Source organism: Eublepharis macularius, chromosome 4, assembly GCF_028583425.1.
Source record: "Eublepharis macularius isolate TG4126 chromosome 4, MPM_Emac_v1.0, whole genome shotgun sequence".
Taxonomy (NCBI): domain Eukaryota; kingdom Metazoa; phylum Chordata; class Lepidosauria; order Squamata; family Eublepharidae; genus Eublepharis; species Eublepharis macularius.
The window spans coordinates 114,958,329-114,980,565 of record NC_072793.1 but is presented as its reverse complement, the minus strand read 5'-3'; the positions used below and the strand labels follow the sequence as shown (position 1 = coordinate 114,980,565).

The window sequence follows — 22,237 nt, the reverse complement described above, 5'->3', positions numbered from 1 at the left end:
AAGCATCATCTGCAGCTACACCAACAGCAGGGAAACTACACAAGCCCCTCTCCAACTACACAAGCTGGCTCCAACACTGGAAATAAGCTGGGAAGAAAGTAGCTCTGATAAGTGTGGTAGGATCAAAGATCTCATCCATCTACCCTGCAAGAACCTACTGTGTCTTGGCAATTTGAGTTTAAAATGCATTTATGTTACAGCTAGATCCAGCCTCAGCACAGAGAATTTATTTATGAAGCTGCAACTTTTGCAAACCAGTGCACATCTCGGTGTTCCTTTAAAGCAAACATCAACCTATTTCTCTCCCAATTTCCCATCTAAAACAATAAGGATAGCAAGAGTAGTTCAGTCTTAAATCAAGTTATGCACTTCTGTTGAAGTTAGTGAGATTAAAAGGGTGTAGCTGTAGGACTGTACTGTAAATAGCTTCATTGTGTTGGTAGATTACGTGACTAGCAACCATAATAGCCAAAACTATTTACTTTATATTGTGATCAAGGAAAAATCTGATTCCCAGCAGACTAAGTGAAAAAAATCGCTGTTGGAGGGGCAGGATTATAAATACATGGTATTTTCAGCATGTTTGGATACCATTTATAAAAACAAAAGGATTTCTTTTAATAGTATGTATAAAAATGTAACTACACCCTTAAGCTGAGGTTTTTATACACCAATTTAAGAACACAATATAAAGCTAACTAGTCTTCGAGCATCATACTATTTATTCTAGTGTTTATGAACTAGAGACTGTTTCTTCAACTGCATAAGGTTTTTCCTCAGTGAGCAATAAGATTAAAGTGCAAGATCTGGGTCTTAAAGACCAACTAGATTCCCAAGCTATTAGCTTTCAAGAGTCAAAGCTGTGGCATGTAAATTCCAGTGTACTTTTAAAAGTATCTCAAGTCCCCCCCCCCCAAGAAATGGCTGCATTGTTTCATATCAGCTAAGCCATACAGTCACCTATAATAAAAACTAAAATAACAGCACAACACATTCTAGGTTTTATTACCTTTTGCGTTACATGAATTTTCTTTCAATTCACAACTGGCTGCATTCACAAGCAACTACTGTGACAATGAGTGAACGCGAGCGGATGGTGTCAAACGTCTAACGTGCCCCGGTATCCTCTCTTCCGGCTTTGGGCCTTGCAGTCGGGGGCGTGTGCTTTTCAGCGGCTGCTCATCCTTGCGCCGAAGCCTGGGTCCTTGCCCTGGGAAAGAAGCAGCTCGGAGGCTGAGGCGGAGGGCGCAACCTCCCCTGCTAGCTCTGCCCTAGCCACTGAGGACGCTTGCCCTTGCAGGGGAAGGGGGCGGGCGGCCCGGCTTGTCCAGCCTCCTCGGGGAGGAGCCGCTAACGGCCGTCTCTCTCTTTCTGGGTACTGAGACTGCGTGAGGCCGGGTAAGCCGAGCTGGAGCCGGGGAGAAGTGCTGATGACCCAAGCCGAGAAGAGCGAAGCGACGGCAGCGGAGAATGGAAAGGACAAGGAACGCGACAGGGAGAGGGAGCAGCGCGGGGCCAAGAGGCCCATCGTCCCTGCCGCCGTGCCCGAGTCCCTTCAGGAGGTGAGGCCCGCCCCTTGCGAGAGGCTCAGGCGAGGACGCTGCCCTCGGGAGAGCCGCCCGCATACTGCCTAGTTCCAGAGATTGAGGAAGCCCCGCGTTTCGAAGGGAAGATTTGACAACCCCTCCCCCCCACACACATGCAGAATGGCACCGCCCACCTCGGCTTGGCCCAGTTTAAGAAGCAAGTGGTTAGGGTTTTCTGGACTGTACCACTCACAAGCTGCGGGGGTGGGGGTGGGGAGGTCGTGCCATCTTTATATACCTCATCCATTCTAACGAATTAAAAAGAAAATCTTTCTATCGCATACGGTAAGGGGGCGAGAGGGAAGGGCTCATCTTCGCTTTTCTGCTTCCTGACGTAATTTTTCTCTATGTACGAAACAGAAATCTACTAAAGGGGGAAATCGCTTTAGTTGGTGGGGTAGAAGCTACAAAAGTAACGTACTTTTTGCTGGATGAACTGCTGGTGGTTCAATATTAATAATATTTTGTATTTTGTTGCATCTGAAGTTCCTGCACTAAAATATAAGGGATAACGTGTTTTTTAGCTTTAAATTGCCTTTCTTTTTAAAAAAGTTAAGTCTGCTGATACTGACTGTGCCTGTGAATTCAGTTATGATGTCTAAATTATAGTTAATTTGGGTCCACAGGACCTGTGTAACTCTGCATGGACATTAGAGAGTCCATGCAGCAGTTTTCCCCACACTTTCCTGGCCTTACTTCCCCCATGGCTTTTTAAAAATTGAGATTTGCTAGGTTACCATAGCATTATGACTTTATAGTGCCATATCACCATGTTCTTCTAGTTCCCAGGTTTCATTATTTAAGTACATTGCTAGCCAAGGCCCTTTCTTCGTGGAGTTATATGGGACAGTATGCACCTGCACAATTAAATGAAAGCTGGGATCTTGTAAATTGTGGTGATAGATATGCTTTTAATAATAATATAGTGATCTAGCTGTTGCTGATTTTAAAAAACCTTTTCTGTGTTTGTAGGTTTAGGAGGAAATGTGGGGATGGGGGCTAAGCCAAGGGAAATAGTGCTAATGTGGGCACTGTCTGCAAGTGCTTTGACTGCAGTGTTCTATAAATATAAATAAATAATAAAGCGCTCCTATAGGTTAAAAAGAAGTTATGCTGATTCCTCTCCCCCTCCCCAAAATGCCAGTATACTAGTGAGCACCATCACAAAAAACCCTAGTTAATTAAAAGTATTAAAAAGGCATGAAACAAAATAAGGTTTAAGAATGAGAGGTGAACTGTACAGTTAGACATCTGTATAGTACTTTAATGTGAATTTTTGTATGTTTTCAGCAAATACAGAGCAACTTCATTGTCGTGATACATCCTGGTTCAATGACTTTAAAGATTGGAAGAGCTACAGATACACTTCCTGTTAGCGTTCCTCACATCATTGCAAGGAGACACAAGCAACAAGGACAACTCACATTCAAAGACAGTTGGCTTTTAAGAGAAGGACTCAGTGTAAGTCTTAGGTACCTCAACATTATATTAATTGAAGTAGTAGCTTCCTGATCGCACTCTTCTAGTTTTCATGACCGTTCTGGTGTGCTAAATTTTCATAGTTTTCAATAGTTCCAATAACATGTCTGAATTGTACAAAACCCCTTCTTCACAGCAATATGCATTTGTCTTGCATCATGTGCCCCAGCCATGCCTGTAGCATTAGCCATACAGTGATTCTGTGTGATCAAAATCGAAAAGAGTCCAGTAGCACCTTTAAGACTAACCAACTTTACTGTAGCATAAGCTTTCAAGAAACACAGTTCTCTTCGTCAGATGCGTGGAGGGTAAGAAGAAACAGGTCAGATATATAGGTGGAGAGGGGAGGGGGGAGTAGATGCAATCAGTAGCTTCTGAATGGGATCAGTGGGCTTCTGATAATGAAATCAATTACTTCTGAATTCCAATTCAGCAGCTTCCCCGTTGGATTCTGAGCTAGCAGAGTCACCAGCACAGGTACCAACACCTGTGACTCACCTGCAACAGACCCAGATGCCAGTTCTGCCCTCGTAGTTACCCAGGAAATACAATTACAGGACCCAATGGTGTCAACTACACTATCTCTGGCTCTTACAGCTGCTCATCCTCCCAACGTGATATATGCCCTCATGTGCCAACAATGTCCATCTGCTCTGTACGTTGGACAAACCAGCCAACCTCTGCGCAAAAGAATAAATGAACACAAATCTGACATTAAAAATGGCAACATCCAGAAACCAGCGGGAGAACACTTCAATCTATCAGGACATTCCATCAAGGACTTAAAGGTCACCATAGTTCAAGAGAAACATTTCAAAAACAGAATCCAACGGGGAAGCTGCTGAATTGGAATTCATATGTAAATTTGATTCAGTCAGGCTTGGATTGTATAGAGACTATGAATGGTTATCTCATTATCAGAAGTAACTGATTTCATTATCAGAAGCCCACTGATCCCATTCAGAAGCTACTCCCCCCTCCCCTCTCCACCTATATATCTGACCAGTTTCTTCTTACCCTCCACGCATCTGATGAAGAGAACTGTGTTTCTCGAAAGTGCTACAGTAAAGTTGGTTAGTCTTAAAGGTGCTACTGGACTCTTTTCGATTTTGATCACACAGAGTCACTGTATGGCTAATGCTACAGGCATGGCTGGGGCACATGATGCAAGACAAATGCATATTGCTATGAAGACCAAGGGGTTTTGTACAATTCAGATATGTTACTGGAACTATTGACAACTATGAAAATTTAGCACACCAGAAGTTGGTTAGTCTTAAAGGTGCTACTGGACTCTTTTCGATTTTGCTACTACAGACTAAGATGGCTACCTCCTCTGGATGTATGATCAAAGACACATTTACCAAAAAAGTGTTAGTGTGAATGTAGACTACTTTCCAGATTTACACTACATAACCTTTTATCACTACTTCATATGCTAAAGGAGCTCTTGGCTTACATTCTACTCCCACCTTAACAGAATACTCCCAATCTGAGCAGTGATCCACACTGTAATGGCTCTTTGACAAAGTAGCAAGGCATATCTGCAAGCTTGGAAGGAGCACTGAAATTATGAATAGAGAGAAAACAAAATTCGTTGAGGGGAAGAATATCTGGGATGGTATGTTGGCAATCTCAAGCCGTCAAAATAATATAGAGTATTCAGTAATAATACTGAATGCTGGACAATGTATATAAAGATCCAGTTCCTCTAAGCACTCCTATCGGATTGCCAGGTCCCCCAGGGGCCAAACTGGGGTGTGTGTGTGTACTTACCCCTATGCCCACCCAGTGTGCGGGAAAATGACATTTTCCAGCGTGACACAGAAGCACATGCAGTTGCTTCACATACCTCCTCTCAGGTGCCTTTTCCTCCCCCTGGCCAGACGAGCAGCCGCAACAGTGGAGCAGGGATCGGGGATGCACTGTCCCCAATGGAGCAATGGTGGCCCTAACCCCAGCACTCTTGCACCACTCAGACAGGAAGATCAAAGACCAAGAGGAGAAAGAGAGGATGGATGGTAGGATGTCAGTCCATGCAAGTCTGACCAACGGGCCAAATCCAAAATGAGTCTGGGCAGCAAATAACCCAAAGAACAACAGGATCCCAGGATACTTCACTAACACGGGTGGTTTGGTACTCCAGTTCTGTGGCAACCAAAAACAAAAGTTTGGAAAGAGAAGCATAGGAAAGGTGGGGCATATAACCTTACTGATGACAGTGAGAAGAGGTTGTTTGAGGATTCAAGCCCTGCTTGCTTGAGCAGTTGTCTTAAAAACCAAGCAGGCATAAACACTATAAATGGTGCAAGCCCAGAGTATGTCTTTTTTCTTTTTCCTTGATTCTCTTCAAAGTGATAGAAGTGTGTTAACGTTCGGTATATTGTTGCCACAGTTGATAAAGATTATATTACAAAACTGGTATAAGTCTTTTATTGCAGCATAGTATCTTTTTCTGGTGGGCTTCAGGATCCAGTATTACCAGTTGATCAGCAGAGTACCCTTGATGGCTAGGAAAAATCCCACCCAGTGATCTCTTCTCCACATGTTCTGTGATTGCCTCTGCTTCCCCCTCCCTATTCATTCTAGAATAGAATTTTCTGACACTACACCGACTCACGCTTCTCCCCCTCCACCCCTAACATCTGTTTCCCCTCTCTTATCTTCCTTTTCTACTCCCCTTCCCCAACTACTGCTTTCTCGCCCAGGTCTCCTCCCCCCATTATGATATAAATCGAATGTTGTTGTTGTTGTTATCATCATCAAGGCCTCTCCTCTCCTTTGGGATATCCCAGACCACCCAAAACATCAGTCAAAATCTCATGAAGCTCTGTTGTAAGACCTTGGCTGTTGTTTTTTCTTGCAAACTATGCTTGGACATGACATTCTTCTCCATTTGTTGGTGGTTATTCCACCATTTGTTAGTTTTTAAGATACATCTAATATATATCTGTGGGTGGTGCCTCCTTATGGATTTTTTTCCTCCATATGATGGGACTAGTTCATGGGACTTAGATATATGATAGAAACTATGAGAGAGATTTCTTATTTAAAAGAAAGCCAATTACTTCTTTGTTTTTATTTAGAAACCTGAAAGTTCTGAACAAAGACAAAATGGCCTTAAAATGGTTGATCAAGCAATATGGTCCAAAAAGATGTCAAATGGGGCCAGGCGTATTCCCGTATCACCTGATCAGGTAATCTACTTATAGACTGTATTGCAGCAGTCCCCAACCTTTTGGAGCCTGTGAGCATCTTTGGAATTGTGCTGCTGGGTGGTAGGCACAACCACAAAATAGCAGCCTGAGGAAGCAGAACCAACATCTATTTGGATTTTTATTTAGATTAAATTATGTCCTACCTTCTCTCTGTGAACCATAGATTGACCTTGGCTCGTACTGTACTGCTTTATAGATTAAAAAAAATATTTTACTCAAAGCAACTGAAAATAAAATTGAACTTAACATTAAAGCACCACAATAAAGAACCACATGGTTTTTAATAGCAAATCCCATTAATTAGCCAGGTTAGTTGAACTAAAGGTAGCCTTGCCTACAAGTGGGCCTCTTGGTGGTTTATTAAATTTCCCTGTTTTCTCTCCCCATTATATCCTGATGTCAGCTAATCTTGAGAAGGAGAGTGTGCAATTCCCTCCTCCACACATGCATAATAAACCTGCTATGGCCAGCAACTGTAGCTTTCTGAAGAGAACAAGGGATTGTGAAGAGAGCAAGCTGGCAGAAAAGCCCTAGTGCTTTTCTCCCCCCTTCCCTTTCAGCCCAGCAGGCTAGTTTTTGTCCCAGCCAAAGCACTAGGAACTTAGAGCAAGGTGGCAGAGCAAGGAAGTTTTTACTACCGTCCCCCTCATATGTGAGGGTGATCTGGCTGTGACATTTGTTACCCCACTCTCACTTCAGGCCAGCTTGCTAGGAACACCTTCCATTGAAGGTTGAGAGTCCTTATGGCTGTAGTTCTTCAATTTAAGAATAATTGCTTTAGATTGAAAATCACAACAATTCTTTGTTTGTTTTAACATTTCAGGCCCGGTCTTACAATAGACAGATGAGGCCTGCTATTTTAGATCACAGTTCTGGGACCAAATGGACAAATACAACCCATCATCCAGCATATCTCATTGGAGAAGAGGTAGTGACTTCTTTTTCATTTTGTTAACAAATCTATTATCATCCCATATCTAACTGAATTAATGGTTTCACAGATATAAGCATTTTTGAAGATGAATTGTGATCATATACAGTAGTAGTTATATAAAGAAGGCCACAGTCATTTGTCTGCAGATGTGTTTATTAGTCCAGCTGTAGTAATGATTTGTAGTACATGGATGGAAAATAAACTAAAGGGGGAAAATAAACTTTTGAGATTTACTCATTATTTGCTGCTTGGCAGCATGGAGGTGAGTCTTATTTGCTATCGGCGACCAGGCAACTAGCTGTTTACAAGCTAAAATTTTAAAAAGGAAGAAATAATCCAAATGCTGGTATGAAACATTTGTCATATATGACTTACCATATGTTGGACTTAAAAAGTGGTTTACATTAAGTCAATCTTTATTACTGCCCACAAGCCATACAGAAGCATAAAAGTGCTGTCAGGGTCCCCTATCTGATGGGTGGAGCCTGAGGCTAGTTTGCACTCATTTGCTTTCAAGCCATGCCATGGATATGCCTTGGACGTGTGAGAGGGGGTTCCACATTACCTAAGTGTCTGTCTGTCTCTCCACCCTCCTCTCCTTGCAAGCCATGGGAAAAATGTGGCCCTTCCTTTCTGGCCCACACCTGGCCAACCTCTTAAACGGTCCCCCCACTGGGCCTATGCCCCGCATGCAGCTGCCTACCCCCTGCTTGCTTCGAAGGCCTATGTTCCTGGCCTGCACAGGCAACAGACAGGCTCCCCACAATGGCTGCCATCTCTGTCTGCATCTCCAGCTGGAGTGGCCATGGCTGAGGTTCTCACCTTCTCCTGCGATCTTCTGTCATGCTAGCCTGACTCCTGCACTGGTCCATCTTCAGCTCTTCCAGGCACTGCAGCATCCTTAGCATCAGCATTTTTGGCCAGCTCTTGTTCCGTACGAGCCATCATGGTGACTCCCACAACACCCGGGCAGCCCTGCTTGCTGCCACAGCTGTTGCTAGCTCCCGCACCATCCCTGGAGCCATTGAGTACAGGGTCGGCACTGCCATCCATGAACAACCATTAATTAGTTAATAATGATCTAAAATCATATCTCTACGTAAATCATCCCAGTGCATCAGACAAGTACAAAGGGTTGGGGTTATTTAATAGAATTATATACAGGACATTATCTTAGCCTGTATTTTCATAATAAAGGATGGAAACTTAGCTAGTTGTACCGTAATTCTTTGGTCAGCCTTAGCCAATAAAATTAGAGTATTTAGCTCAGAAAACAGATTTTTATCAACCAAAATGGGTTCCAGTAAATCCTGGCATGCCTGATAAAATCTACAATGGAGCAATACATAAGCCAGTGAATTAATCAAATTGTCATAACAGGTATAAAAACTACAATTACCTGGAATATTCTTATATCTTTCTGTTGTTAGTATAGGTGATAAAACCTTAAATATGGCCAGTGTAAAAGCATAGCAATATCTTGGAATGGTTAATGTTGATAAATAATGTGTACATTGATGTGGAATCATTGAAGTTAAATTGAATAAGACGGGAATAGTCTCCATGGGTTTTAGTCAACGTTTCTTGGTAATCAATATCCTTTATATGTTCAGTAATTACCCAAATAGTTTTACTTAGATGGGTCCTGTAGATTTTTCAAAGGATGGGGAAAGTCCCAGTGTGATCAGCATCTCATCTATTGGTCTAAGGCAAGTTTGAGTATAAGGATTAGTTATTAAGCTATAAAGAAAATTATTCTGATAGCTAATAAACAGAAGTTGAATTTTCAATGTAAAGTCTGCTAGCCAGACCCATTTTATAAGCTATATAGAAACAAAAAAAATAAAACTATATAGAAACAAAAACATTAAAACTGAACAGTGCTATATGTTTTAATGTGTTCTTAATATTACCTTACTTACTATTTTATTGTGAATTATATTTCTTTGTATTGTTTCATTTTATTATATATTTCTCAGCCTTAGCCAATAAAATTAGAGTATTTAGCTCAGAAAACAGATTTTTATCAACCTTTCCCACTGAAAATCAAGGCAGATCACATGATATAAGACAATGTAAACAAGCAGCATAAAATATCCAAGAATGGTGCAGTAGAACTAGGATTGCAACAATGCAAAAAGAAAAGGGTATCAGACATGATACATCACAAACAATGCAGAAAGTGGAATTACAAAAGCAGAAAACAATCCAGTAAGAACAGGATAATTTATACAATTAACACTGGACTAAACTACAATCCTGTTCTTTCTATAAAGAGGTATCCTCCTGATACATTCCATTATACCTTATTTCCTTTATTAAAGTCCCCCTGAACAGTTCTTTTGTACGATTTGTGGAATGCTAGGGTGTACACGGTAATGCCAGTTTTAATCTTTGAAAGAGATACTCTGTTGACTTTCTTTCTGTTTTCAGGCATTATATGTTAATCCTTTGGATTGTTACAATGTTCATTGGCCTATTAGACGAGGACAGCTGAACCTTCATTCAGGGCCTGGTGGCTCCCTTACTGCAGTCCTAGCTGATCTTGAAGTTATATGGTCACATGCAATACAGAAATATTTAGAAATACCTCTTAAGGATTTAAAGGTGAGCTACAGCTGAATAGGACTATGACTGTCAACTTCTAGTCTGTGACCATTATAACCATATGCATCTTCCCTTCCTGAGGTCATCTATTGAGATTCTTTTCCCTTGCTTACTAAAAAGAATTAATAGGTGGCACAACAAGTCCTTTACAACTGTGGCACTCACTCTCTATAATTCCTTCTCTTGGGAGATGTGATCGGTTCACTTCCTTTACTCTTTCCACTGCTGTTTGAAAATGTAACTCTAATTCTAGGCTTTCCCCCCTATTTTATGGTAATGTTTTTGCATATTAGTATTTTATTTTTAATTAATATTTTATAGCATTGTGGTTTGTTAAATTATATATATTATGAAATATATTTGAATCCCACCTTTCCATTGAGGTAATATCTAGAGCAGCTTACGATCAAATTTAAAAGCCGGTCCAAAAATAAAAATCAACTTAAAACTTAATTCATTGTCAATCAGAAAGCAACATTGCATCTGCAGATAAGGTGAAAAACATTTGTAAACTAAAACCCACCCAAATCTTGGGTAAATAAAACAATTTTCACCTAATTTCTAGTAGATATTAACTTAATGAACAAATAAATGGATACTCATAAGTTTTCTCCAGAACAATTTGGAAAGCGGAAATTTTTGGTGAGAACACATGGAGGAGTGAAGGCATTAAATATTTCACCCAGATCTCCCTATTCAGATTATTGCATTCTTATGAAAAGTATGGAGTTACCTGGAACAAATAGTTCCACCCTTAGACAATGAAGAGGGTGGAAGATACAGCTTGGTAATAGAGCTGTGAGGGTAGAGTAAGGAAAGTTGTCTGGAAGCAGAAACAAACAGTAAAAGTGTGGTGCGCCAGAAGTAGATTTTGAAGAGAAACTTAATTAGATCTGACAGACAGAAAACAGGAAACAGGCAGGTTGATGAGCAACATGGAAGAAGAATACGAAGCGGGCTAATTACTACTGAGTCCTGTAGAGTAGGAAAAGTGAGGAAAGGGTATAAGAAATGTCATGGAAAGGGATGGGACTGTGAGGAGTATGCCACAGGCAAGACTTTTCTTTTGCCACAGGCAGGACAAACACCCTCCTTTCCTCCTGCCCCCTTCAGCCCTGCAAGGCAAGGAGCTTAACTATCACCATTCTGGTACTATAGCTTTACTAGAGACAGCCCAGAGCCCCCTCCCTGCCCCCAGGCAACTACTCCTTTAGCCAGTTCAGGAACACATGATATGAATACACCTTATACTGAATCAGATTGTTGGTCCTTCAAGATCAGTATTGTCTACTCAGGCAGGAAGTGACTCTCTGTTTCACATCACCTGATTGTTTGAAATGGAGATGGCAGGGAGGGATTCAGCCTGGGACCTGCATACCAAGCAGATGCTCTGCTGCTGAGCCACAGCCCCTCCTCTGTGTGCCCTGACAATGAGAGTGATTAGAATGTGAATCCCATTTTGTTTCTTCTCTTTTTTTCAGTATTACAGATGCATTTTACTGATCCCAGACATCTATAATAAACAGCATGTGAAAGAAGTAGTAAATATGATCCTAATGAAGATGGGATTCTCAGGTATTAATCTACTGTCAGTTCTGTAATGCAGATATTTTTAAATGCAGAGGTACCAAGTTTCCACTTCGTCATGGAAATATGGATTAAAGCACATTATACTTAGTGGTACATGTTTATAGTGAACTATGTATAAATTTTACTATAGTTTTTTCTAGCATGTTGTATAACTACACAGATGCTCTTTCATCTTTGACAGCCAGGTAAAATAGTGGACAGTATCAGATAAATGTTCTCTAATTGTTAGAATGGACCAATGATGATCTGCTCACTTAAAAATGTGTCTGGGTCAGTTGGCAAAAGTATATTACAGCTTTCCTCCCTTTCTATTTTTAGGAATAGTGGTGCATCAGGAGTCCGTCTGTGCCACTTTTGGAAGTGGTTTAGGTAGCGCGTGTGTTGTTGATGTGGGAGATCAGAAGACAAGCGTTTGCTGTGTTGAAGATGGTGTCTCACATCGTAATACTAGGTAGCTATTACAAATTGGGAGCAAACATTTTAATACACTGTTATGATAATCTCTCCAGATCTAGTAGTTTCATATAGAATAATGACATATTTTAATGCTGACAACCTTCATACAAGTCTTGTCGATGAGCCTTAAAACTAGCAAAATGAAGTTGTGGCTTATAAAAAACATATACATGCTGGCATAGCAAGACTGAAGAGGTAATCCGGGGTGTTGGTATTTATGAATTGTTTAAGTTTCCTATCAAGCTGCAGTAGACTGTTTCTGGAAAAGTTGTAAACCCCTAAGCTTCTACTTTATTATTTATTTATCTGTAGGTTATGCCTTGCATATGGAGGTTCTGATGTGTCAAGATGTTTTTATTGGCTTATGCAGCGAGCTGGATTTCCTTACAGAGACTGCCAGTTAGCTAAAAAGACAGACTGTCTCCTTCTTCAGCACCTAAAAGAAACATTTTGCCATTTAGACCAGGTAAGCTTAACATTCAGGTGACTGGGCTCATTTCACTCCATGTTCCATTGCCATATGGATATTTCTTGGTTGCAGGCTAGTGCAACCAAGAGACCCTTAAGGGTTTTTTTTCTGTTTGTTTGAAACAGAATCCTGACTTTCCATTACATTAATCTCCAAGATAGCTTTCATAAAATTCGGACACTATTTTTAAAAAGCAAAAATGAAGCTAAAACCTTAATAATCCTTTTAGGAAATGGTCTTGCAAGCCCCGCTTCCTGTTTGTCCAGGAGCTCAGAAAATTCCATGACCATCCCAGTCCCACCTAGCAAGGCTCCCCTTTCCTTTCTTCGTGGTTTGCCAGCTTGTCTCTGGGTATTGTCCTCTGCCACCAACTAATCTGGAAGAGTTAGCTTCTGCTAAAAAGGGTTAGTACTTCTATCACTCTTTACTGAATTTCTATTTAAAGCTTTCACCTAGTTGCTGCATCTCCGACTTCACTTGTACTAGCTAGTGCAGGGACAATCTATCACACTTTAGGGATGGTGAGCTTAACTGCTGCCCTTCCAGTTTACCACTCTTGGGAAAGCAGGACCGAATTAGGTGTGGCATTGGTACAGAGATCAGACAATCAACATAACGTAGTTTATTAAACAAAAATAGTACACACAGTCTGTACAAGCATCAGACTGAGCAAGGGTAAAAAGAAATGGTGGAACATGCAGTCCTTTAGTGCCTGACTTTATACATATCCTAAATGGTGTTGGATTAGAATAGCCTCCATTACCTTAGTTCTTAGAATTTTGGACTTCTCCCCATTGTTCCTCAACACATGGTCAAAATAGAGTTCCATTTTAAACACTTAATCCTTCATTGTTTGAGGCAAAATTCCCAAAAGGTAAGAGTGTTTTCTGCTCTTGTCTTGAGAATTTATGAGCTCCCCTTGGGAGTCCATCCCCCTCTGGGGTCATTCTCAATGTTCCTGGCTCAAAAGGAAGAAATACAATCTAGCCTTCAGGCTTTCTCAGTCCTTTAGGTGTGTCAGTCTGGCTGAGGTGCTAGCTGGTAAACAGTTTGGCCAGAGCCATTTGCAATAAACATTATCTGCTGCCTTTTGAATTAAATTCTATGTACATTGTACAGCTGTGAATTTAAAAGGAAGCAGAGAAACTGAAAATTAACATGTGTTGATGAAACTGTTCATATTTTAGTCTCTGAGCTGATAAAGACAGCCAATGCAGAGAACTGATGTCTCATTAAAGTATTCATAATGTTTCTGTGTTTTACAATCAGGATTTATCTGGACTGCAAGATCATGAATTCCAAGTTCGTCATCCAGATTCTCCAGCCTTATTATATCAGTTGCGGTTGGGAGATGAAAAATTACAGGTAACAGACTAATTTGTATACTTTGGGGCAGAGTTTGAGGCTGCAAAAATTTGTAGAAAGAGTGAGGAGTTTAATCACTTTTAACGGCTGGAATTTATTCTCATTCTGTCTTCCTCTTAATGATTTTTAATGGCTGTGATTTTTAAATGATGTATAGTAACACACATGTGGGATGTGACATTTTCAGAAGATAAAAATTCAAATTAAATACTTCAGAGTATGTTTCTGACTCCTTAGTTTCATGCCATTTGGAACAAGAGCATGTGCATCTAGCAAGGATTGCTTAACTATTGAACAAGCATAAGCAGGCATCATTGTAAAGGGAAGATTGAAATAATTTAAAAGTTCTCCCCCTCTCTCATGATTAGGCTCCAATGGCTCTTTTTTATCCAGCAACATTTGGAATTGTGGGGCAGAAAATGACATCTTTGCAACAAAGATCACAAGGTGATCCAGAGGACCCACATGATGAACATTATCTCTTAGCAACACAAAGTAAGCAGGAGCAGGTGTGTGTGGGTTTTGTTCTCTTCTTCACATCCTGTGAGACCTGTTACCCTGATAGATTTAATTATCTTTAATTAAAGCTTTGTTTTCAGAGAGCAGAGGAATCATATTGACAGTGTGTGCAAAGACCTCTTGTAACCATGGTAACAATTTTGCTTTGATTACTTTTATTTCTCATAAGTCTCTTATCTATTAACACCCTACATCTGAGCGTTGTTCCATCTGGTTAACACTGTTAGATATTTGAACAGTGCTCTCTCGGAAGTAGTGCTAAGGCTTTGGAGTGCTTTTCCCCATGCATTTTTGCTAGTGTCTATTTCTTCTGAGACTCAGGAAGCTGTGCAAGTCCAAAGTAGATGCTGGATTACTATAAAATTCTAGTTATTTTGGTTGTGCTGTTTTTATTTATTTATGTTGTTTATAGTCTGCCTTTCTCACTGAAACTTAAGGCAGATTACACAGCATGAATCAGTACAGTTGATTTCAAAGACATTTCAATAAACAGTGTACTTGGATATATAAATGTAAATTTGCAAAGCTTTAAAACTAGCAGGAATCTAATACAGAGTTGAAATGCTAAACAGAGAATAAATTCTAAGACTTGACATATTGAACACCATATAAACTATCCAGTAGAATCATACTTACAGCAACATTCAGTATGTAGAAGTAAGGTCTATAGTTCCTGTCCCTTTACTTAGCATTTCTTTGAGTCCACTTCCATACCATACAGCCCTCCTGTCTAAGTAAAAAGCCCTCTTGAATACTTCTATTCTGGTCATTATTTTGAATTACGTCACAGATAAGATGAGATGTCTTTCACAGAAAAAATTAATAAAAGTGATATATTAGTGATATATTAGTGTAGCGACTTGATTGCAGATTCAGAGTTTGAGTGACTTGTAGAGGGGCTTGTACATGAATCCATTCCACTGTGCTACCTGTTTGTTATGAAGAACTCTAGTTTTGAGCAGTGAAGGGTCTTTATCCGGATTGCAGCATTTGAATGTTTGATGATAATAGGAAATAACAGCATAGGGCTCTGGGGTTACTTAAGTTATGGAATGGGGGAAGGCTGTTCAAACATAAATACTTTAACACAATATGTAATTCATTTTGTATTTAATGTAACTTGCCATGTTTCCCCACCCATCCTCCTTTTTAAAGTCTGCAAAAGCAACAGCAGATCGAAAGTCCATGTCCAAGCCTGGTGGATTTGAGGGAGACTTGCGTGGCCAGTCTTCAGGAATTGCTGAAAATCTCTATCCCCCAGAAGTGGAACTAGGCAGCTCTCACAGTGACTGTATTATAGGTGGAAACGAGTCTGAAGAACCACTGACAGCTCACATATCCAGAAAAACTGCTGTATCTCAATTTGAAGGAAAAGCATTAGGCCTCGATAAAGCAATTCTGCATAGCATCGACTGTTGTGGTATGTCATTTCTTCTTCTTTTTTATTTTATGCTTTGGTCAAGGTTCATGCTAGTATTTTGTTCCATAATTTGCAGAAACTACATATGGTCTTGGATCTCACTATGATTTCCATGGTTACAAGGGGGGAGGAGATGTTTGTCAATTCCGTCCTCCCACAGTAGCACAAAACTGTAGGCTTTGGAATATTTTAGGAATGATCTTGAGTCTGATTAAGGAGTGAAGAGAGTTTATTCAGGAACTGCAACTTTGATAGAAAGCAAAGAAATAGAACTGGGAGAGAAGGACTTCCGGAAAGAAGCAGGAAGTAGCCTATGGATACCAGTCTGGAGACATGCATGAAGGACAGAGAAGAGGAAGAAAGAAGGATCCTATCCTGCTATCTATCTAACTATTGGACCTGCTGCCCTTGCGAGTATTCTGTGTCTTCTGCCTTCTCTGTGCAAAGGCATTGTATTTCCAACAAAAACAACTTTGAAATTCTTGGGGGATAGGGGGACCACCCAGGAATAGCATGGGTGGTTGGCAAAAATCACCCTTTCCTTTGTTCCAACAGACATTTAGGTGGGATCCAAGCCATTATTTCTTTGTGGTCTCTGTGCATCACTAATAGGTTTAGGGCCTGCATAGAGCAACAATCCCAAAACTTCTAGGAAGTAGACACAAAAATCTCCCCTCAGAAACATGCACACCTCTCCTTTGACCGCAACAGCAGCCACACCGTTTGAGACATTCTACAGACTATGTCTCTTCAGAGCTAGTTTCTTCCTCTTGTATATGGTTAATCTTTATGTGTAGTTATATAATTAGCATCGTCTTGAATTTAGCAAGGCCTTTCTGATATCGGACTGACAAATTGTTCTCAGACTTTCTTTCACTATCCCAAACAACAGATGGTCAGTATACAGACGCTACTGGAACATATGACTGCCACCATACACTGTTCAGGGCTTCACACGAGACTGTTGCAAATCTGATTACTATGACATTTCCAGCCACTCTTTCATTGCCAGTTGTTTTCCCCTTTAAAAGTTGTCCCCTATGTTTGTGTGCTACTTCCGTATACTTCAGTTTATATGTAATCCTTATGCTTCCATTTTTCCAGCATCAGATGATACAAAAAAGAAAATGTACAGTTCCATCCTGGTGGTAGGAGGTGGTTTGATGTTCCACAAAGCCCAAGAATTTCTTCAGCACAGAATTCTCAACAAAATGCCCCCTTCTTTCAGGAGAATTGTTGAAAATGTAGAAGTTATTACAAGACCAAAGGTACTTAAGTTTTAAGATGCTGGTGGAATGGCTAAAGATAGCTTTAGTCAGTGCCAGCCTGTTGAAACTGTAGTTTGTTTCTTTATTCTTGCAGTATATACACTGTTAAAGAGAGGTGTATTGTATATTGCAATGAAATAGATTTGCCAGTATAGAAAGTTTATTTCCTATTTGTGTAATATATACTTGTACATACTGAATTAGTGTAGTTTATGCCACAGAATAAGACATTAAATAGCTAAAAATCAGCCTTTTCTTTTAAATGGACATCCGATAAGCACAAGTAAGATCTTTTTTACTTAATAAATACTACCACTATTTCTCCTTTCTTATATATTGAGATTGTAAGGGTAATTTTAAGATGAAGATTATGCTTTGCAGGAACCTTCACTACTTTTCTAAAGTTCAGATGTTGTTAAAGTCAAGCAAATGTATCTTAGGAGTCAAAAGAAATTTGGTAACTGGAATGATTAAATGGGAGAGTGCAAGTCAGCAGTCATTCAAAAATAACCTAACTGTAAATTGAGATTTGGAAACTGTAGGCTTAAATCCTAAGATTTGCTTCTGCTTGTTCCATGCATTGTGTCCATTGTGGGGTTGTTCTCTGTCATACAGCATGTTCTTTGGGGTTAATTGAAAGACACTGGCATTGCTTGAGTGGCAGCATCTAGCACTAGAAGAATGTTCTTCATAGTACATTAATGCCATTGTAAAAGAATAGGACTCTGCATAAATAAATTAAGGCTTAGGAACCAGGCCATAAATAAGGTTGTGTTGCTTGTTTATATTTTGCTATTTGCCTTGTCTCTTCATATAACTATCTTAATCCTAGGACATGGATCCCCGTTTGATTGCTTGGAAAGGGGGTGCTGTTCTAGCTTGCTTGGACACAACACAGGAGCTTTGGATATATCAACGAGAATGGCAACGTTTTGGTGTCCGTATGTTACGTGAAAGAGCGGCATTTGTGTGGTGATACACTGATATTTACGTAGGGCATAACGATAAATACGTTTTTTCCCTGATTTTTTTAAAATAAAAATTTATTAAGTAAAAAGTAATGTTCTTCTCATTTGAAAAACAAGATGCAAAATACTGGGATCAAGTTATCTAAAAATCTTATTAGGATAGACAAGAATGGTTCTGGCTGCCTCTCCTCAGAAACAGCCAATGAGAGTGGGCTGGGTCAGTGACAGTTGAAGTCAGTTGGGAGTGAGAGAGGGAGGCTTTTGGAGCAGCAGAGATACTGCTGGCTGTTACAAACCTGTTCTGATACATAGAAACATTTCCTCTTTAACCACAGTATATTCATGAGTTTTGAAATCATCCACTTCAGTGGTTTGTTGTAAATAAAGTTTATTCTTGTTTTTGTTTTAACCCTGGCTAGCTTAAAGTTGTTGGTTGAGAGGAATTAAAGCATGCACACACCTCAAACACTCTGGTCATGACCAATGGGCCAAGATTAATTTAATGGTGGCAGCTTACGTTAGGGAAAGTAAATTCCCTTTCCCCAATAGCTCTGGGCAGTAACTGGGTGAGGGGAAATAAATATAGAGAACAGGCTGCCTGTCTGGTGGCGCCTCTGGAAGAAGGGGGGGGGACCTGCATGGATTTGGGTCAGGGGTCTCTTCCTGAAAATTAGGTTGCAAGTTGTGACTGCCCTTAACTGCCAGGGAAGCCCCCAGACCTGTGAAGGGAGTTTATGGTAGGTGGCAGTGTGTAAGGTGGACACATTTTCATTTTGTACTCTGTGGTAGTCATAATACCTGATCTAGTGCAACTGAACTAGATTTAGGGAGGAGAGCATAGGATCAGTTTCAAGGATTCACAGCCAAAACTCTAGATTGGTGTGCCAGACCAGTTTATTTTTACTCAGAAAAGAGTTATAAATGTATTTTAGTAGTAGAACACATTTTTTACAGAATCCTGTAAGACACTTGTGCTTGTTAGTCACCTGCTACGACAAAACAATAATTGTTCCTGAACACACAACACTGCCTTATACTGTTTCAGATCTTCAGTCAGTATTGCCTAGCCTGACTGGCAGCAGCTCTGCCGAATCTCAAGTGGTCTTCCACATCATCTGCTAATCAATCCTTTCACGTGAACATGCTGGGCACTGCTCAACTCCACTGAGGCTTGGCCCCTCTTTCTGACAGTCAACTTCCCTCTTGTTCTGTGTCTGGTTGCTACTGTGTGAGTGACTGATTTCAGGACTGGTGGAAAAGCAGTAGTTGTACCTCTAGGCTACTACATCGTAATATCCAATTCTGTGTACTTCAGAAAACAGAATCAGCACACAGGAACAGCTTTAGAAATATTTCAGATCAGTGGCAGTTGTCTGAAAATGATCAGTATACAAAACTAGCTCCTTAATAGGAGAGGAAAGAGCGAAAGAGGAGATATTACTATCAGGTACTGAATTTTTGTTTTGAGTTTTATTACCTGTTACAGTACTATATCTGAAATTTACTCTTTAAATGAGACAATAGTCCTTTCGACCTGCTGCCTTTACTACAGCTGGAACTTTGTGAAAGGTAAAGCTCTCTAAGAAAGGAATCAAAATCCTTCATTAGAAAATATTTTGGACAGATAGTCAAGGCACTTGGGAGACTTTCATTTGAGTGTGCATCACTGAAAGAAACTACCATGTATTTGTGGAGAGAAGACTGAATTTTCCAGTCACTACAGAAAAGGTTATATGCAAGAGTGAACATACATTCAGAGTTCTCACCATGACCTTCTATAGATCTTTTACAACCTGAATCACATGCAGGCCCTAGATGGCTTGGGGTGAGAAAAATTACTTTATCGGCTAATTCTTTCTGAGTAGTAAGCCACTGCACTGGTCCTATTTCAGCAATTCTCCTTTTCTGCCACACATCTATAACAACATCACTTTGGCAGTGTTCACGTAGAAACTCAGCAAAAGCGAGGACAGTATGGTGAATGCAGACGTCGGGGGGATATATAACAAGGATTTTAGCAGGCGTTTGTTGTACTGAAGAATGGAAAAGAGGACACATCCTGACTGTACCTGTAAAAGGGGGGTGGGACATTGAGGTCAACAAAAAATATAGACTACTAACCATCATCATCAGGACAAGTGGTCATTGATTATCCTAATTTATTAGAACAATGAAGTGGGTTTTACCCATTCCAAAGAAAAAAAATTCTACATCTTGGTGATAATTTCGTGCTTTGGTCAGACATACTGTAATCCAAACAATATATATGGTGTGTCTTGTACAAATTTAAACCACTGAGGAAAGCTACACAGTCAAAATGCATTTGGTTTATGAATCATTTGAAAGATACCTGTAAATGTGTAACATCTCCATGTGTATAACTGTTTAAAAATGCACCAAAAAGCACAAAATCTGTAATTTTGTAGTTTAAGGGATCAAACCAAAGTGGTGTCTATTTTTTTCTGCATAAGAAAAATGCCCCCTTTCTGCTGTGGTCTTCCTGGTGGAGTTTTGTCACTTGATCAGCTGAGGAAACGTAGTGTTTTTTTTCTAAAGGCACCAACTTTGCAATGCTGTTTAAATTTTTTAAAATGCCCAAAAAGATTGGACTAAAAAGTACAGAAAGCACAGAGGGAAACTTGAAAATATAAAGTGAAATTCAGGGCTCTCTGTGGGGTTTTTTTTTTAGCCATATTACAGCCTTTTTCCTTTTTCTGCAAATTTTGTTTCTTTAAGAACCAATGTTGTGCTTTTGCTGTTTACATTTTTTTAAACCTTCAGAAAAGAACTGGATTGGTTGCTGTTCTACCAATGAAGGCACAGGGGGATAAAGGGGCAGACAAAAGGCAGAGCCAGGGCCAGGCCTCACATTGAAGAAAGCATTCTGCACTCAAAACAGCAGGGCCAGATCTAGGGTTGCCGGCACCCAGGGCAACCCTAGTTTGACACCCTTGCGTGCACATCGCGCGTGCTCCCTGTGCTGCGTGATGATGTCATTTCAGTGACATCATCACACAGGGTGGAGCGGCAGAGGTAGCATGTGGGTCTGGGAAGCCGCCCGTGCCATTTGCCTCCCTGCAGGCAAATGGGAGGCGGTCTCGCAGACCCCGGCGCTGCCTTTCGCCTGCCCCGCAGGACAGGGGGCGCCCAGCTTGCGATGCGCCCCCTGTCCTGCAGGACAGGCAAAAGGCAGTGCAGGGGACTACAAGACCGCCCACGCCATTCACCTGTCCCGCAGGACAGGGAGTGGCCAGCCGCCCCTTGTCCTGTGGGGCAGGCAAATGTCATGGGCGGCCGCGCTGCCTTTTGCCTGCCCTGCAGGACGGGGCAGCCGGCTGCTCCCTGTCCTGCGGGGCAGGCAAATGGTGCAGGCGGCCTCACAGCCCCCGGTGCTGCCTTTTGCCTGTCCTGCGGGGCAGGCAAAAGGCAACGTGGGGGGTTGCAAAGCTGCCCACGCTGCCACCTGCACGCTCCCAGCAGCTGGCAGCTGCTCCCAGCGCCCCCTCCCTAGCAGTGCCAGGGGCAGACTACCCTCCCTGCCCTCCCTCGATCCGACCCTGAAAAAAAGCCATAGTTTGACTTTGCTGGGGAAAAAAACATCAGGGTACATGTGCAGGGAGAAAATCTGCAGATAGATAGATTATGCGGCAAAATGCAAAAAGCAGTTGGGAGATTGAATTGGGGTATTTTGACTATGTGTGCAGAACTCTGGAAAATAATCGATGCAGTATGGGGCCAGAACTGATGAAAAAGCCCTGTGGGGAAAAGGCCAGACATTTTAAACCATGTGGAGATTGTTATTGTATTGAATATCATATTGAATATCAAGTAGTCACAAGCTGCCATGACTTTCTGTATAGAGCATGGGAAGCCCTTACCATGTGTCTTCTTGACATACAGAACTGCAGCAATTACACACACTTTCACAAACACCGCAGCAAGTATGCAAACATATACTCCTAATGAATGTGTCTTGATGGCTCCTTTAAAAAAAAGGAAAATTGTCAGCCTTATAAGAAGTCACTTGTAAAGAATTAAGCAAAGGATGTTTTTTTTAAAAAAAAGCTGAACTTGGCCCTCCTACATGCATGAATTATGTGAATACCTATAATTTTATTCCTTAAATTTTAAGAAAAAATGTTATCCTCTATACATCAATTTAACTGCTTTTGGAAAACCTCCTGTAACAATAATCTTTTCTTACATTCTCACTATCATGGAGCTGTATCTTAAACAGATAAATGCTCCCCTCACCCCCTGAATTTGTGGGTGGCTCATCTGTTAAGGATGTCAATGGAAAGAATGCAGAAAGTGCTGGGAATCCTCACCACCCACTTCTAAGTTAACAATTGTGTGCA

General features: G+C 40.8%; 2 protein-coding genes across 5 annotated transcripts in view; one reads left to right on the top strand and one right to left on the bottom strand.

Moving 5' to 3' along the window:
• The first annotated feature begins 1,015 nt into the window (after positions 1 to 1,015).
• On the top strand, positions 1,016 to 18,216 carry ACTR8 (actin related protein 8). Its single transcript, XM_054978818.1, has 13 exons — positions 1,016 to 1,562; positions 2,877 to 3,047; positions 6,152 to 6,262; positions 7,107 to 7,211; positions 9,651 to 9,824; positions 11,306 to 11,399; positions 11,733 to 11,865; positions 12,183 to 12,336; positions 13,609 to 13,704; positions 14,073 to 14,213; positions 15,379 to 15,643; positions 16,748 to 16,911; positions 17,744 to 18,216. The coding sequence occupies exons 1-13, from the start codon at positions 1,431 to 1,433 to the stop codon at positions 17,885 to 17,887; spliced, it is 1,884 nt and encodes a 627-aa protein (XP_054834793.1). The 5' UTR covers positions 1,016 to 1,430; the 3' UTR covers positions 17,888 to 18,216.
• A 551-nt stretch (positions 18,217 to 18,767) lies between these two features.
• IL17RB (interleukin 17 receptor B) overlaps positions 18,768 to 22,237 on the bottom strand; it is a 32,326-nt gene continuing 28,856 nt past the window's right edge. For all 4 annotated transcript variants that reach the window (XM_054977727.1, XM_054977728.1, XM_054977729.1 and 1 more), the window contains 2 exons: positions 21,758 to 21,862; positions 18,768 to 19,948 (listed from right to left, as the gene is read on the bottom strand). In XM_054977727.1, the coding sequence (XP_054833702.1) occupies positions 19,368 to 19,948; positions 21,758 to 21,862 (686 nt within the window). In that variant the 3' untranslated portion in view covers positions 18,768 to 19,367. The remainder of the gene's footprint in view (positions 19,949 to 21,757; positions 21,863 to 22,237) is intronic.

Bases quoted from the DNA above. Each gene is read 5' to 3' on its own strand.
- ACTR8 (XM_054978818.1), top strand. From the start codon at position 1,431: ATGACCCAAGCCGAGAAGAGCGAAGCGACGGCAGCGGAGAATGGAAAG. The intron at 3,048-6,151 runs GTAAGTCTTAGG...GTTTTTATTTAG, and splicing joins TTTTAAGAGAAGGACTCAGT to AAACCTGAAAGTTCTGAACA. The intron at 16,912-17,743 runs GTACTTAAGTTT...TCTTAATCCTAG, and splicing joins AAGTTATTACAAGACCAAAG to GACATGGATCCCCGTTTGAT.